Below are 18,083 nucleotides of genomic sequence, written 5' to 3'. Positions count from 1 at the left end.
TCCACTAATCATGTGTGTGTGTTTGTATGTTGGCCAATTTATCCATCAATTATAACTTATCCTTGGGAGATTTATTATTTGAAAGTAAGCCCTGCTGAAAATCTGTGTTTGAAAGGATATGGGTTGTACTTTACATTACTCAGATTTGGATTATTTTTGTAACCCTGTTTTTAATGGCTGTAATATTCACCCTGCTGCATTAGCTCACTGTTCATATAACTAGGGTTTGATCAGTTTGTGGCCCTCCAGATGTTTTGGCCTACAACTCCCATCAGCCCTAGACAGGATAGCCAATAGTGAAGGATGATAGGCCAAAATATGTAGAGGGGCAGAAATTGCCCGCCTCTGGCTTTAATTTAACAGCCAGAAAATGAAAAATGCTATCTTTGCAACCTAGGCCTAAACACTGATTTCTGTAAAAAGTGATGGTGCAGTCTCAACCTAGGCATGTTTACTCAGGAGTAGTATGTCCTATTGAGTTAAATGGGTCTTACTCCAAAGTAAGCGTGGTTAAGATGGATTACAGCCTGATACTCTGTTCCAAAATTCTAGGATTCCCTTACTTTACTCTTCTACTTAAATGTGCTTATTTCTCTCCCTCGTTTATCTCAATTTGCCTTGCAAGGTTGTTTTATTTCAGCTTGATTATTTCAGTATCTTTCTTTGCTCACCATCCATGGGGGGGGGGGAGTTCTGCACAAGTATTTTCCTTGAAATAAATGAGAGTTAAGCAAGAGTGTGGATAGGATGGACTGATCATTGTTTTGCAAATCACACTTTCTTTTAAAAAAGTTCTTTCTTCACCCATCCAGGTTTTCTCTTTGGCCTTGTCTTAGATCCCCGATCTTAAAAAGAAAAGAACCTCCTGCTCTTCCTAAGGTTAAGAATGTTTATGCCAAGGAAGTGAAAAAGAGAATTAGTTTTGCTCACCCAATATTTTATTACACTGGAATCATTTGTTTCTTGCTTAATTTTTCTTGTGTTTTGGCTGTACCCCCCCCCCCCTTTACAATACCTGGTCCTGGCACATGCTCCGTAGGAAAATAAAAAATGGAAGTCACCTGTCCACATCAGCATCAAGCCCCAAATAATAATTATAATAATATTAATAATAATTAATTGTAATTATGATCAAATAAAACAATCTACCAACAGAGCAATTATTTAAATAAGTCAATAAACGTTATATAGAATATTTATATTTGTATATATATATATATATATATATATAAAAAACTTTTAAAAGTAAAAGCAAACTAAAAAGAAACAGAGCCCAAACCCAGCGTCTTTTCTACTGGAAATTCCGAGAGGTGGGGGTCCTTGGGGAGAGGATTTATGGCAGGCGTCTGAGTTGGCATTTTTCTCCCCCTCTGTGTGTGTGTGATTTTTGTGTGTGAGATTTTTGAGGCCTCCTTACAACAGCTCCTGGGTGAAGAAACAGAGGCGACGAAGATGCGGCGGAGCCCCTCCCGGGGGCGGGTTAGACGGGGTTGGGGGGCCGGACGGTCCTCGGCTGCTCCGCCAGCCACCTCGCAGGGCCGGGATGGCGGGCAAGGCAAAGCGACGCAAGCGGCCAGGAAGGCAGGCACTGGCTGAGGAAGGGCGAGAGTTCGGCGGAGCCTCCGGCCGCCGCCGCCGCCGCGCCTCCGACTGGCTCGCTCGCTCGCTCCGTCCGCCCTCCGGCCCCTGCTGTAGTCCGGGCTGGCTCGGCTGTGCCTCTTCCTCCTCCTCTCCCCTTCACAGGTCACATTCGCTGTCGCTGGAGGTAATGGAGATTGCCGAGGAGGCGGCGGCTTTGCTGGACAGGCTGGCGGCGGGGCTGGCGGCGGCGCCCAGCAGCGGTTCGCCCGCGCTCTCTTCTTCCGGAGGCAGCGGCCGCCCTGCGCCCTGAGAGGACAGCACCTGCTGCTGGAGCCTGCCCGGGGGAGGAAGCGGGAGACGAGCCGTCACTTGGGTGGATGGGGAGGGGGGGAGACATCATGAAGGGCCGCCCGCTCCCTACCTCCTTCCCTCCAGGGCAACCTCAGCTCTGTCTCTGGGCACCTCATTGGAAGCGAAACGCTTCCTCTTTCCCCCCAGCCAGATATCCCCTACCTCTACGAGACACCTCCCTCCTCCTGTCTCCTTACCCCTGCCACCTGCCCCACATCTCGCCCCAGGACCCTGCTGCAATATTGTTGCATCACATCCTAACTGACCCAAAGACCTCCGCTTCTGCCCATGGGCACCCGTGCCTCTCCGCCTCTCTCCAGAGGAATCCACTTTCCGTCATTCGATACCTGTCACCCTTGTCTTCAAAACAGTATCCGGTGGTAGTCGGTTTCATCCCCAGGTACTCGCATCCCTGTCTTTATGCAGCCCAGCTAAACACAGTCACACACAGTGGTGCAGCTAGGGATGGACCCAGGGGCCCCCAAATGACCACCCGGAGAGTGGCAGGTGATGGGGGCAGTGGCAAACAGGCCCTGCCTCAGCGCCTGCCCCACCAGGGCTAATGGTGCTCGCCACAGCATCCTTTCTTATTTTTAAACATTTTAGGGTCTGGGAGAAGCCAACTGGGCATGTACTTGGTTGCAGATGCTCGTTTTATTAGTTTAAGAACATATCGTCCTTTTCTACAACAAAACAATGCTTAAGTAAATGTGTTTGGCACTACCAGGCAAGCTCCATTTTACTGCTGTAGTCACAATGATGCTATCGTTTAAGTGAGTTTAAAATGCAAAACTGCACATGCTCAAAGTATTTCTTTTTGGCAAACAGTTTTTCTTTTCTTCCGCTAAAATATCAAGAATGTAAAACCAGTTTTCAATCATAGGATGGTGGGTAGGAAAGAAGAAAAATGTGAGTTGTGTTTCTCACAGCTGAAATTTAGCTGCCTTGAGTGCCATTGTTTGGTAGAAAGGCAGGGTACAAATAAATAACTCAATTGGCCATCTAAAGCCCCCCCTCCTTCATTAAGTCAAGGGTCTAAGCTGACTTTACTTAAGCTGACTGGCCACACCTTAGCACATGCCACTGCACCTTTTATGTGTCCAGATCCCTGTTTTCTCCTGAATGTCAATCACCACATCCCCAGGCATGTCCAAAGCCACAAGAGAATAAATGGAGGTGGATGGGGTGGGGGTGACCAGCTGAACAGCTTGAAGAGATTCCAGTCTCCTTCCCTGAATCTTTAGCTTGTGTGTATGTCTGTGTATAAGATAGTCTTCCCCAACCTGATGCCTTCTAGATGTGTTCGCCTTAATTATGGAAGTTGCAGTCAAACACATCTAGAGGGTACTAGGTTGGAGAAGGCTGGTACAGGAGGTGGGGAAAATGTTGGCCTTCCTATATTCTGACCAATGCATGCAACTGGTCCAGGGATCACTGAGTACTTGGCACTTGTTTTTATATTTCTGAAAATCAATTTAATGGTTAATATTTAATACAGTTAGGTTGCATTTCTTCACCTGCCTACCTGGGAACAAGCCCCATTTTACTCAGTTGGATTTAATTTTGAGCACAAATTATATCTACTTTTAGGTTTAGCTATTCTTCATCGATTCTCCCCTCTTCCTCACATACCCATATTAAGGCACAATCCTGTGCATGTTTAGACAGAAAAAAAGTCCTATTACTCCCAGCTTTCCCCAGCCAGCCATGTATGCATATGCATAGTATTACACCCTTAATCATAGAATCATAGGGTTGGAAGGGGCCTACAAGACCATTGAGTCCAAGCCCTTGCTCCATGCAGGAAGCCTGATTCCCAGGCGGTCTCCCATCCTAGTACTAACCAGGGCTGACCCTGCTTAGCTTCATTTATTTATTTCTAAATAGTTGTATCCTGCACACTCCCAGGCTGCTCACAATCAGCAACAAAAATAGCAACACAAAAATGAACTACAAGTAAAACCACCATAAACAACAATACAACAATAATTAAAAAATGGATTAAAACCCTTAGGGCCCCCTCACAACAAAATATCTGACCATACTAAGTCATACAGACCCACAGTTTTCACTACTCTCCATAGTCTATCCTAGACAATTTGCTCCTATCCCATCCCTTTGCCATAGACCTCCACTCTGTTTTTACCTTGTCTTCAACTTCATAGCATTCTACCCCATGATCTCACCTCCATTGCAACCTAAACCTTCCTCTGTGCCCACTATAGTTATCTTCCCTCATCAAAAGATACAAACACAATAATGCACCCTGTTTTTAACTCAGGTCAATACAAAGAGAAAAAATTGCAACCACTTCTCTAGCAGAGATATGGACTACTGTTCCACTCAGAAAGTTGTGCTGAAAAAATGGGGAAAATCCCCTTTCTAACTGCTCTGATCACCAGAAATTACACTCCATGCCTTCACCCCTAAACCTTTTCTGCCTTCTAGCTTATGTAACCCTGGCTATATTCATCACCTCACCCTATTGTTCTGCCTTGCCCTTCCTCCATGAAGAGAGGCCATAGCTCAAAAACAGGGGCACATTCTTTGGAAGAACAAAATCCCAGGTTCTCTCTGTATAATTATTAGTGATTTCCAGAGGAGTAGCGATGTCAAGTCATGTTACAGCAAAAACAAAGAGTTCTGGAGAACTCTGTGTGTGTGTGTATATGTGTGTGTGTGTGTGTGGGTGCGCGCATATATATATATATATATATATATATATATATATAATGGCATAAGCTTTTATGGACACTGTCCACTTCATCAGATGCATGGAAATATTAACCTCAAATCTGTCAACTTGAGGTTAACACTTTATGCATCTGATAAACTGGATGGCATCCATGAAAGACATAATATGCCATAATAAATTTGTTAGTCTTTCAGGTGCCATAAGAGCAAGACCCTTTGTTTTCATTACTAACTAGAAGATCTTAGGAAGTAGGGCCGATAAAGACTTCCACTGCCAGCCCAAGTAGACAATAGTGGGCTAAAGAAAGACTGTCTGGGGTGCGATTGTTTATTGGCTTGTTTTACTGCAACAGACTAACACGGTTTCCCTCTAGAAATCAGTACAAAGCACCACATGAAATCAGTACAAAGCACCATATGATGTGAGATTAACATAACCTACACTCTCCCATCTCATTTCCATGCACCCCTCATCCTGATCACAGGTCTGTGAAGCTGTTACTGAAGGATGCTCAACAGAGTCTCCCCAGCTGCTCTTGACATTGTGAGGGGTGTTATTTCATACAGGGAGTGGGAGACTCTGATATATGTAAGGCCCAGGCCAATGAGACAGACTAAAGAAGCCACTTTAGGGTGCAATCCTATGAATGTTTAGCGAGAGAAAAAGTCCTACAACTCCCAGCATGCCCCAGCCAGCCATGCACATGACTTTTTTCTGTCTAAACATGTATAGGAATGCACCCTTCATGAGTCAAGCCACGGTTCTGCTAACCCAGCCTTCCCCAACCTTGTGGCCTCCAGATGTTTTGTACTGAACTCCCATCATCCCCAACTATTGGTCATGCTGTCTGTAGTCTGAAACAGCTTGAAGGCATCAAGTTAGGGAAGGCTGAGCTAACTTGAAATGGTCAACCATGAGTGGTATGTTATGTCAGGGCTACATTATTTGGAGGTTTCTCTCTGGCAGAGATCTTCGTTGTTGTTGTTGTTGTTCATTCCTAATACCTGTTGGCCTTTCTTGGGACCTAGATGTGTATGCACTAGCATCTCCCACACACCTCACCTGCATTGATTCTCAAGAAGTCACTACCCCTTCTTGCATCACCCAATATCCCAAGTAGTTTCGATTCTAGCTCACACATATATCAGTCTCTCTTCCATGATGTTTTATGCACACTGGTTAATCCACATCTTCTTTGCCTCCCCACCAGAGTAACAGCTAACTTGTTATTTATTTCTATACTGCCCAATAGCCAAAGCTCTTCTTCACTTCAGAGCATGCCTGCTGCTATTTTATTTATATTTACACTTATAGCCTGCCTTTACTCCTCTTCCAAGGAACCCAGAACAGCTTACATGGTCCTCCTCGTTTCCATATTATTCTAACAACCTTGTAACAAGTTAGTGACTAGCTCAAAGTCACCCTGTGAGCTTTATGGCCACGTCAGGGCTAGAACCTGGATCTCCCAAGTCCCAGTCCAATGCTCTAACCACTACACCACACAGGCCATATTCACTGTCCCTTTGATTCCAGCTGATTAGGGCAAAGAGTGGCTGGGTGACCAGCCAGATGGACGATTAATAAATTTAATACATACATACATACATACTTAGGGAAGTATCTCAGGCATGATTCTGTCTCCTTCCTCCTCCCCTTCTAGGATGAGTCTTGACCAGAAATCAGAGGTTTGGATCCATACTTAGTCATATTTAGAGTAGACCCGTTGAAATCAATGGGACTTAAATTAGTCATGGCAAACTTAAGTCCCATTGATTTCAGTGGGTCTACTCAAAGTATGACTAAGCCAGAATCTAAGCCAGAATGTTTACCCATGGGTAAGTTTTATAGAGGATAGATCTATTATGTTTTAAGGTGGGTAGATCTAACAATGACCCTGACAGCTGGATGGAACCTCTGTGTTCAGAGGCTGTGTAAATAAATAAATATTTATAGTACAGCATTGTACTAGCATTGTCAGCTACTCTTGGTTATTTTAATGAGATGTTATTGCTTTATTATTGTTTCATTTCAATTATTGGTTTTATTGTATTTTATCAAGATTTTATCTTGTAAGCTACTTCAGGGTTTTTAAAAATGAAAAGCAGTATAGAAATCCACTGAAATAAAAATAAATAAAATATATTGTTTTCTGTGATTGGCATGGGCTGCCCACGGTCTCAGTAAGAGATGGTCTTTCCCAATGGAGATTGCAGGCATTGAACCTGGGACTTTTTGCATGAAAAGCATATGCTCTACCACTGAGCTATCTGCCCCCTCCTGATCCCGTGAAGGTCTCCTTAGGTTATTGCTGTAAATTGCAGAATCAGGGAAATAATGAATTGTTATCAGCATATCCCGCAAAAGCTGTGTTCTAGCATCAGGAAAGAGAGCACTAGACTTAGCCAGGCAATTGGTAATCTGAAAATTTGGAGCCAGCAATGGACAAATCTGTCAATTTTGGTTTCTCATTTTTCCAATCTTAGGTTCGGTTCAAGCTGAACATTGAGAGTATTTCCAATCTTAAATTCAGTTAGTACTGAACTTTGAGGATTGTTGGAGGGTTTTTAAGTTTGCATGAAAAGTTGTGCACATTTTGTATGCCTTTTTCCTAATTCATGCATTTTTCTTTGCAATTTTGCATAATATTTTTTGCATGCAATTTTCCTAACAGAATGCATTTTTAGCATTATTTTCAGTAATACATGCATTTCTGTGTACACTATCCCCTAATATATCCATTTTTCTAGACATTTTTGATTGGAGAATTCCATTACAAAATTTGGAGAAATGTGAGTTTTGAAGGATAACGGAGCTTTGGTTCCCGTATCTCCTCAAAACTGTGAAATTAGATAAGTTTGCATTAAAATGCAAAGCAAATAAATTTCTCCCCCACTGCTACTTGGCTCATCTAGAATCAGTATTCTGTCATCCAGGAGAGGGAAATTCGAAGCTCACATGCTGGTTTTGGGGAACCTAAGAAGAGCCCTGCAAGATCAGGGCAAATGCCCTTTGAGTACAGCATTCTGCTTCCTACAAAAGCCAATTAGAGGACTCCAGTAAGCCCACAAGCATGGCATGAAGCCAATAGCACTGTTCCCCATTGTTGCTTCCCAGCAACTAGTGCTTAGAGGTACATTGCCTCTCCAGATAGCCATCTCAATTAAGAAAGGCAGTGTGGTGCAGTGGTTAGAGTATTGAACTGGGACTGGAGAGCCCCAGGTTCAAGTCCCCATAAAGCTCACTGGGTGACTTTGGGTAGTCACTGACTCCAGCTGAACCTACCTCACAGGGTTGTTCTGAGGATAAAATGGGGGGGGGAGGATCATGTACAAGGCCTTAGGATCCTTGGAGGAAAAGATGGCATATAAATGTAATAAAAAACAAAAAACAAAACCCATTGATAGATTTATCCTCCATGAATTTGTCTAATGCTCTTTTAAAGCCATCTTAACTTGTGGCCAATACCAAGGCTTGTGGCAATTAACTCCATAAACTAATTATGCACTGTATGAAGAAGTACTTCCTATTGTCTGTTCAGTGGGTTGGCTGGCCTTGGAGAAACAGTGGGGTATGCAACAGTTGGTGTAGCCATATCATCATCATCTTCATCATCATCATCATTTCTTTGACAACTTATCCATATCATGGGCCCATTCTATTCTGCTCCCTATGGTTTCTATTCACACTCTTACCCAAAGGGCAACAGCAAATCTTGGCATCTAGACTCTTTGTCTCTCATAGACGGTGCAACAAGAAGGCAAGCGTAGGTAAAAACGTATCTAAAAATATTTTGCCCTAATCACCCTCACAGCTACTACAGAGAAAATATTCTTAGCAACCTGGGCATGCAAGACCCCTCAGAGATTATTTTATCCTTTTGTTACTCCTAAACATTTTTTCATTTAGTTTTTTATAGTGTTCCATAAACCTGTTTGATCAGAGAATACAGTGGTATAAAAGAAATGAGTTTACACAGTATGGACAACAATGGCACTATCATATCAACTTCAGCTCTCTCAAACATTGTTGTCTGTTACAGCCACACTTCCAGCTCCAACTGGGTCACATTGGCTTCCAGCTCCATCCCATCCATCCATTTCCTCCCCAACCACCAGTTTTGACCACTCTCTACCCAAAGTGTTATGCTTCCCCCACCAGCCATCATAGCAAAGGCTGCTTCCTCAGTTTAACATTGTCTGTGTTATAATCACCATATGTGCATCTGGTGCAATAACACACTGTAACTTTGGTGTAGCTCCACTGTACCCCTAGGGACCCTGGGGTTCCTTGGAAGTTTGTCAGAGGTTCTCAATGAAAGGACCAGGTTCAGGAATGGCAGACAAATTTCTGTGAAAGAGCATTACCAATGTTCCCCTCCAATGCACAGCCACAGAAAAGTGTTGGGTGTCTCCTGAGTACATTTGTCAGTTTTCACAGCCCTAGTGCTCCACACCCCAGAATTTTTCTGCATAGGTTCAGTGGCAAATGCACATGGTTCCTCCACAGACAAATAAACATGAGAATTCTTCCTGAAGGTAGTAAGTTCGAAAAACACTGTTATAGCTCAAGGGGTCCTGCTGGACAAGAGGGAAGATGATCTGCTGGAATGGAATTAGCTGTTGTTCATGCTACCCACTTTGCTCATTCACCATGTCCGCATTCACATGCACTATACAATTTTGCAAGTTGACAAGGGGCTTAAAACTCTGCCAGCTCAATCACCCATGCAATTTAAATGTTGGCATTTGTGCATTTAAATTATATTTTCAATTCTATATGTTGTTCTTTTTGTTGTTGATGATGTGTTTGGTAGGAACAGATACATAATATTCTTGCAGCAGCTTCTTTTTAGAAGACATTTCTCACTCAGCATCATATGTTAGTTCAGATACTACTGTACTTTCTGTTATGATTTTCTGGCAATATTATGTTATATGATCTCATTTCATCTGCAATGCTAAATACATCTGCGCCCAGATCCTGTAAGATTTTGTAAGTAGGTTTTGTTTGGCCCCAGATCTTTTAAATCAGTTTTGTTTCCAGTGGGAGTAATTTCATAATAATCAATTCAGGTTTGGTGTCTTATTCAAATATAAGTGCAACTGGAATCATTGGCCTCACAAGAAAATATATTTATGGATCCATTTCAGATATTTGAATTTTCAGTGGAGAGAGGACATGAGATTCAGCAAGGTCAAAAAGGCCTACTAATAGAAGAGATTTAAGGTAGGACGACAACCCCGCCCCCAATATATTTTAAGAACATTCATTGCAGTTATTTTCTTTGTTATTCCTCACAATAACTACAACACATGTCAAGCTGTCACACATACACATCCATTTTTAAAAAATCAAACAAATTTACGTCTCGTGTATGGACACAATTAACTGCAAAACATAGTCACTCCATATGTAGAGCCAGTGTGTGGTAATAGTTCAAGATAGAGGTGCTTTTAAGGAATAAGCACATGGAGGGTGGGGTTGGAGAAGAGATGTGAAATAGACTAGGTTTGATCCAGATTTAGTCATATATAGAGTGGACCAATTGAAATCAATGGGGCTTAAGTTAGTTATTACTAGCAAGTCCAATTGATCTATATGGGTATGCTCTAAGTATGATTATGTTTGGATCCAACCCATCCTCTACCTAAATGGCACCTCTGAATATATTTAAGACTGAGGTATAAAAACTGTTTAAAATATTACAAGATTTTGGAATTGAACAGTCTTCTGCAAAATAGGTGTTGAGAGTTGGAACAAAATAAATGTGTGAAATACTCTGAACACTTGAAATATGTATCATCATAATCATCGTCATCATCGTAGTTGTTGTTGTTATTTCGTCTGTTTATCTAGCCAGGCTCATTGTTATGGCTGACAGAACAAAGGAGAGAAGAGCAATGTTAATCTAAGCACAGAGGGTTAAGACCAGCCAAGGTACTTTGAAACTGCCAAAGCTAAGACAAATAAAATAATTGGGTGTAGTCTTGTAATTAGGGGCTGAAATTAGTTTCTAGTTCTGCAGATTATAATGTGTAATAATAATTGACGTATACTTGCTTCCAAGCAGCTTTGTGTGTGTCGTGTGTGGAGAAAGAGAGAGTGCATAGACTATATAAATAAGAGACTCTATAAAGTCTCTTATTTGTGGGTATTCTGCTCCCCACCCCCTATTTCAAAACATTATTTATATTCTCAGTTCCAACCAATTCAATCGCAGTTGCATTAAAATGTGGAGATGGGAGGAAACAGTTTTCTGTGACTCCACCACGGATATGAATCAAGACCCCCACCCCCATCCACCCCCACCCTCTCTCTCTCTCTCTCACACACACACACACACACACACTTTATTCTTCCTAGGCATTTTTTAAATGAAACGTCCACAAAATCCACTGCCAGAATAATGAAAAGTCTTTTCTGAATCAAGCTTTTAAGGCAGCAAATTGAGAAGAACCAATTTTAATTCTGAGTATTTTAGAGTAGATTTGGGAGTAGTTTAAAACATTTGCAAGGACCAGAATATGAAAATTATTATGTGATTAGGTATTAAGCATTGTGTGCTGAATGTTTTGCCTGCTCTCTCTCTCTCCTTAACTGCATCCACAACCCACTTAAAATTGAAGTCTTTTAATTTCCGTTTTGTTTCATTGACTTCTGTGGATCTATATAGATTTAAGGGGATTTAAGGATGCCATTTACCTGCCTGTGAAACAATTAACTGTGACACTTACTCTCAAGTATACATACATGGGATTACCGTTGTGAATATATTGTAAAACCCTCTTTGATCTTCCCAGCTGATGAATAGATTCAAGAATGTATACTTCAACTGGGTTGTGAAAATTGCCTGTTCCATATCAATTTTTCCTCTCTATCTCAGTGCAAGTTATTCCCATGTCAATCTGCATTTCTTCCCCAATTAAACTGTATTCCAAAAATGGAAGCTGGAAGACACATGCATTTACTCAGAAGTCAGTCTCACTGAATTCAAAGGGACTTACTCCATGGCAAGTGCATAGGTATGAATTGTTATTCCAATCCACAGCCCAGTTCAAATGCTGAAGGTAATCCTATTGAAGTCAATGGGACTAAACCGGTTCATGTTTAAGGACATTGGCACAACGGAATTGTGAATTGCGCCATGTTACTCGCCTCCTGCAAAATATAGGTCATTCATGCTAATTAATGCTTCCAAATGGAATCAGAAATTCTTTCCCATTGGAAGCTAGGCTTTCTTTTTGGGCGAACTCATTCGTACCTTCCCTGTTTATCCTTTATTTGAACGACCTACACACACAGAAAACCAGCTCACTGTTTGGCTGCATAAAGTCCTACCTTTGTTCTACATTCAAACAACAATACTTTTCTGAATGGCATATCTCCAAATTGTAACAAGAACCCACGATCCTAAGAATGGGCTAAAAGATAGTGGCGAAGGCAGGCTGATTCAGTTGCATGGGAATGGTTCGTACCTTAAATGCCTCTGTTATTGGCAGGTTCGATCTGGCTGCCTATAATCATTGTAAAAAGGCTTTTTAAAAGCATATATTTCAAAATATAATTAATTTTAATTCTATTAGACGTCTGTCTTGTTTCAGCTGAAGACGGATGTTGTTGGATCTATGCATTAGAATACAGCAGTGTCAAATTGATAGGATGGGGGAACCAAACATGGCATAGCACATACTTCTCGGTAGGGGTAGCATTATACTCAGACACTTTGCTCATGTGTAAGCCCACTGTAAATAAAAGGGGCTTACTTGTGGTTGATTGCTTTTAGATTGGAAGCCTAGAGTCTCATCCTCAACTCACTCCTCAAAGTAAGCGATATATATATATATATATATATATATATATATATATATATTTGAACCTAAACTGTAATCCCATGTACATTCACTTGGGTTGGGAGTAATTCCCGTTGAATTCAAAGGTTCTTGCTTCTAAGTAGATATGATTAAGATATCTAATCATATATCTTGTATCTCCACACTTCATCCTGATTCACTGTCCAGCTAAGCCAAAATGCTTCGTTTAAATGGGCTGTTAACTGGGCTATGCATCAGATAGCAGTATTTAACAGTATTAGAACTATCCATCAGTATAGATGGGTATCAGCAAGCATAGTATAATAGTATTAAATTATATCCCCGGGCAGTGAAATAGATATTGTATTTTACTATATGCTTATTTTAAACCCATCAGTCTGTGTCTAAATACCAGTAGAGATATATACAATCAGGCAATGTATCTCTACTATAGTCTAACAGAGCTGTCCCATGAGATAATTATGAAAAATGATAGCGAAAACTGTAACTGTAGGCAAATTTTTGCAGAACGCATTGGGCTTTAATATAGTAAAAACTATATTGTCGTCCAGCTTTCTTTCCCCCTTTTATATGTGCATTTATCTGAAGAATGGTTTTGCAGTTCTCCAAACCTATCTCCCCCACCCTCAACAAAGATGCTCCAGAAATCAATTCAATTGTAGCATGTCTCAGCCTAAAAAGTGATGTATTGGAATAGAGACTGGCTTGCTGCAGAAATCCACCTCACTTGTAAAATATTATGTAGAGAGGTGCCACTCCGAACCTCAGCGTACTTCAGCATACTTACTTGGAGTAAAATTCCACTTTCTAAATATCCATCTGACCTGCTGATATCAATGTAACCTGACTCTAAATTGTAAAAAGTAAATTGATACCAATGTGATATCAGTTTGTAACTCATTTCATAGAATCATAGAATAGTAAGGTTGGAATGGGCCTACAAGACCATCGAGTCCAACCCCCTGTTCAATGCAGGAAATTTCTCCTTCTTGGGTTTAGGATAGGGATTTATGAAAGGGGCTCACATTTTAAAACTTCCTTCCCATTTAGTGCGAAATTCAAGCCACTAAAATTAAGGAAGCCTTACAATTCGAAGTCTTGTTGTGCAGTGGATTGAGAAGGTGAGATTAGTGGGGCAACAGTCCAAAGTAAATGTGTCTTAAGGATAGCCTGAGATCCTAAGCATATTGTCCTACATAATCCTCAAACCATTATGGTGAAGCAAAACCCCCAGCGTTTTCAGGGGAGGACATTCCACAAACTCCTTCAGGTTTGCATGTTTTCCTGGAAATTCAGGTGCATTGAACTAACTTTTAAAAAATTTAAACATTAAGCATGCCCTTATAGCATAATGGATCCCGAAAATTAATTTTTGCCTTAGTCCCTCCTTTTGCCTGTGTTTGCTGACCTTATATTCTTATCTTCTGTGTATATAAATCTGCCAATTTGAGGTTAACATTGCATGCATCTGATAAAGTGAACAGTGTCCACTTTATCAGTGTCCAGTGTCTCATGAACAGTGTTCATGAAAGCTAATGCCAGAATAAACTAGTTAGTCTCAAGACTCTTGAGTTGTTTTTATTCTTATTTTAATTCCTGTTAAAGACAATTGCCAAACCAAAAACGGACTGAACCCAGTGAATATTATGGGTGTTGGGGACGGGTTTATAATTCATCCTGCCCATTTGGAACTGGAGAGGGTCATTGGAACAGGACTTCAAACTGCGCTACTTCGCTTTGAGACATGGGAGCCGGGCGGAAGGAGCTGAGGGAAATAAAAATAAAACCGGTGCTTGCAAAGGGGGAAAGAACAGGTGCAGCTCGACCCTCCTCTTAAGTGTCCTTAGGACCGCAGCCTTACTTCCAGGTAACCGTGTTTAGGATTGCAGCCGTGCAGCTCCATCCTAAGGATGCCTACTCTGAAATGGGTCCCACAGAAACCAGGGACGTGCGCCCGTTATGGCAGCCTGAAGAAACCGTAGCTAGAATGGAGCACTTTGAGCTCGCCAGATGCCTTGCCAGCCGGATCGATCTTCGCGTTTATACGCAACGCCAGTGTGTGTGTGTGGGGGGGTGCGTGTAAAGATGTGGGGTGTTCCTGTATATACACAGAGGCACGACTGCCCCATCGGAGCCTCCCCCCGCCCACGACACACTTCCCCGTCTCCGATCTGAGCTACCGACCTGTTCTTGGCGGCGGCGGCCCTGTCCCTTTGCCGCCGGTTTTTGAACCAGTTGCCCACTTGCGTGGGGGTGAGTCCCGTGGCCTGGGCCAGCTCGCGCTTTTTGCTGGGGTTGGGGTAAGGGTCCTGCAGGTACCACTCGCGGAGCAGGTGCCGCGTGCGCTCCTTGAAGCAGTGCGTCTTCTGCTCGCCGTCCCAGATGGTGCGGGGCAGCGGGAACTTCTTGCGCACGCGGTACTTGTCGACGGGGCCCAGGGGCCGGCCGCGCAGCTTCTCGGCCTCCTGGTAGTGCGCCTCGAGCCAGAGCGCCTGCAGCTTGGCGTGCGACTCCTTGGGGAACTTGTGGCTCTCCAGGATGTGGTAGAGCTCGCGGTAGTTGCCGCCGTGGAAGGCCACGATGGCGCGCGCGCGGAGCACCGACTCGTTGCGGTTGAGCGCCTCGCAAGCCGCCGGTGCCACCGGCAGCGACCACAGGAAGCGCCCCAGGCGCTCCACGTCGCCGCTCTCCTCCAGGGTCTCGCACACCCCGGCCACTTGCTGGGGGCTGAAGTTGAGGATGGGCAGCTGAAACATGGAGGCGGACGCGCGGGGCCAGGGCTGGCGGGCGGCCGGGCTGACTGGCTGAGGTGCCTCTTCGCTCGGTCTCGGGGTCGCCGCCGCCTCTCCCCTTAAGGTCGAGCTGTGGCGGGGCGCCTCTTCCCCGCGTCTCCGGCGAGCGCCCAGGAGCCTCGTCCCCCTAATGTCAGGCTACTCCGCTGAGGAGACTCCTTCCTTCCCTCCTGGACTCAGACACAGCGCGCGCGCTCCCTCCCTCTTTAGCCCTCGAGCTGAGGAGCAAAGCGCCTCTCTCTCTCCTCCTCCCCCCTCGCCCCCGCGCTTCAGGCGCTCGCTTGGGTACCCTTTCGCAGCAGCTGGAGCAGCCGCAGCCGCCGCCGCGCGCGCGCTGCGCTGAGGCGCTGGGAGAAAGAATGCGCCGCGCTCCGGCCGTTGCCTCAAGTTGGGGAGAGGGAGGGGGAATGTGTGTGAATGGAGGAGGGGAGGGGAGGGGAGGGGAGGGGAGGGGGGAGAGGAGGGGAAAGCCCCCCTCACTTCCACCCACTCACCCACCGTGTGTAGTCACAGCCCACCCTTCCAGCTTCTGATTTGCAGCGATTGGCCTCGCCAGATTGGCTGCCCCTCGGTTTCCATGGAAGGGCGCCTGCCCATCACTGTCAAGCCTGTGCCAATCAAAGCGCAAAGCCAGCCAGCCAGCGCAGCAGCCTCCGAGCGCGCTTGGCGAAGGAGGGTTTGTTTGTTTCTCCCTGACCTGCCCTCTCTTTTATTCAGCACCTTCCAGCGTTCGACAGCGCCCAGGCAGCGAGTGGCCCTTTGCAAGAAGGGAAGGCGGAGGCGAGACATAGTTGGGAGTCTTCGCCCTCTATTTGTGCTGTCCTCAGCGAGAGGGCGCAACAAGCAGCCGGAGATGGAGGCTGGGTGGTTTTTCTCGGGGGGGGGGGGGATGCCACGCCTCTCCTTCCGCCCCCCCCCTTTCTCGGACCATTCACCAAATATACTCCGGAATAAAATCAACTCATTCAGCACTTGAGAAAAACTAGGCCGGAAAAGTAACGCTCGGATAGGAATGGGAGGCACCATGTTTTTTCCCGAAAGGCCTATATGAGAAAATCTGTCATTTTAGTCCGTTTCACGCATCCTGGTGAGAGGTTTCCATTGGGGCCAGGTTCGAAAGAGGCGGCTGACTTCCTCCAAGTACATGTACCCAATCAGACGATTTGTCCATCTAGCCCAGTCGTGCTTATCCTGACTGGCAGCGGCTCTCCGGGGACCCAGGCGAAGAAAGATACTTCCCGTCACCAGCTACCTGATCCTTTTAAGTGGAGGTGCCAGGGGTTGAACCTGGAGGTTCTGCGCGCAAAAGCGGTCGCTCTGCCAATGAGCTGCGGCCCTCCCCAGCTTAGACAGCCCATCTACTTCAGTTACAAACTCGCATCCAGCCAGCTAACCTCTTCATCCAGCGTCCCACGGAAGAGCCGCTGCCCCGTGGAAGAATAAAATAAGTTCTTGCCGTGAAATCTTAAGATTTCTTTCCGGCCTAGAATCCTATTCATGCTCACTTGGGGCCAGTGTGGGCTGGTAGCTCCGATTTGGGTGGGGCTGTGAATTCACTCTAGGTTTAGTCAGAACCAGCCAGAGCTCTAAAGGAGGTATCCAAGGTTCTGAACCCTGCCCCTAAAATAGGTTCAGCACCTTAGCTCCTTTAGAGTTCTGGCTGATTCTGACTAAAACCCAGAGTGGATTAATAGCCCCACCGAAATCGAAGCTACCAGCCTCCACTGTTTGGGGAATAACCACAATTGAACCCCACGGGACTTGCTTCTGAGTAAACGTGCACGGGACTGGGCTTTGGAAGTGGGTCTGGGAGGTGATCGTTGAACTCTTGGAGGATTAGGCCAAGAGATGTTGAGGCTGCACTCAAGAACAGAAATCACACACACACACCCATCTAGTCTTGAGTAGTCTTAATCCAATAAAGAGGTCGTATTGTACATGAGTCGCGGAAGGCATCCCTGCAAGTCGATTCCAAAACTGCATGTTTACTCGGAGGTAAGTCCCACGGTTCAATGGGTGGTATTTGAGTGTGCATAAGGTAGAGTTTGCCCAGGCCACTGAAGTCAGCTTCTTTCAGCCTCTCTTAACCTGGCGCCCTCCAGACTATGGCCAAGTGCCATGCTAGTTGGGGATGATAGGAGTTTATAGATCAACCCATCTGGAAGGCACCAGGTTGAGGAAGGCTGTTATCACAACCAAATCTTCAGCATCATCCCACTTTTCATCCCAAACTACTGGCAGAATACGAGGAAACGACCGGTCCACTTCACACCCAGGGCCCGGCGAACGTCACTTCACCAATCGCCTCCTCCTTCACTCCCTCCTCCTTCATTTGCTTCTTTAATCCTCCCCCCTTCATTTTAAACCTCATTGTTTTCGCTTGAGCAGCCTTGAATAAACACCCAGGAAAGCCGTGGAAGAAGTGAGAAGTCATTTGTAGGTCAAGACAAGCAACTTAAAGGAATCTTTTACATTATTGATCAGGCCCCTATCATAATGTTTGACTCTCCCTTCCAATATATTCCGTCATTCTTCCTCTTTCTCTCCCCCCACCCGCTAAAAAATTACAACATCCTATGTGGTGCCTTGGAAATTATGCAAAACTTATTTTTCGTCCTCTACGAATTTATTCTTAAAATATTATTATTATTATTATTATTATTGCTTTGAGCAAACAGAATTAAAAAGTTATCTGGAAGGATGGAATCTACAATTTTATGGGGAGAGAGGAGGGAAAGGGAAAGAGCCCCAAGACCTGAGGTTTTTTCTATATGGTCGATTTTCTCCCCCGCCCCATTCCCTTCAGATTATTAGCAGCAGTTGCTGGAAAAG

General features: G+C 44.5%; 1 protein-coding gene across 1 annotated transcript; it reads right to left on the bottom strand.

Annotated features, from left to right (window-relative positions):
- Window positions 1–1,737: 1,737 nt before the first annotated feature.
- SIX6 (SIX homeobox 6) lies at window positions 1,738–15,232 on the bottom strand. The gene is made up of 2 exons (XM_084826529.1): window positions 14,644–15,232; window positions 1,738–1,915 (listed from the first exon to the last, which is right to left on the bottom strand). The coding sequence occupies exons 1-2, from the start codon at window positions 15,213–15,215 to the stop codon at window positions 1,738–1,740; spliced, it is 750 nt and encodes a 249-aa protein (XP_084682655.1). The 5' UTR covers window positions 15,216–15,232.
- Window positions 15,233–18,083: the final 2,851 nt, after the last annotated feature.

Source organism: Heloderma suspectum, chromosome 1, assembly GCF_057233095.1.
Source record: "Heloderma suspectum isolate Gila_16-S chromosome 1, 16-S_ref, whole genome shotgun sequence".
Classification (NCBI taxonomy): Eukaryota; Metazoa; Chordata; class Lepidosauria; order Squamata; family Helodermatidae; genus Heloderma; species Heloderma suspectum.
Note: the sequence above shows the minus strand (reverse complement) of the source record. Positions and strands in the feature narration are given on the sequence as shown.

Bases quoted from the DNA above. Each gene is read 5' to 3' on its own strand.
- SIX6 (XM_084826529.1), bottom strand. From the start codon at position 15,215: ATGTTTCAGCTGCCCATCCTCAACTTCAGCCCCCAGCAAGTGGCCGGG. The intron at 1,916-14,643 runs GTCGGTAGCTCA...TCCCCCGGGCAG, and splicing joins GCCGCCGCCGCCAAGAACAG to GCTCCAGCAGCAGGTGCTGT.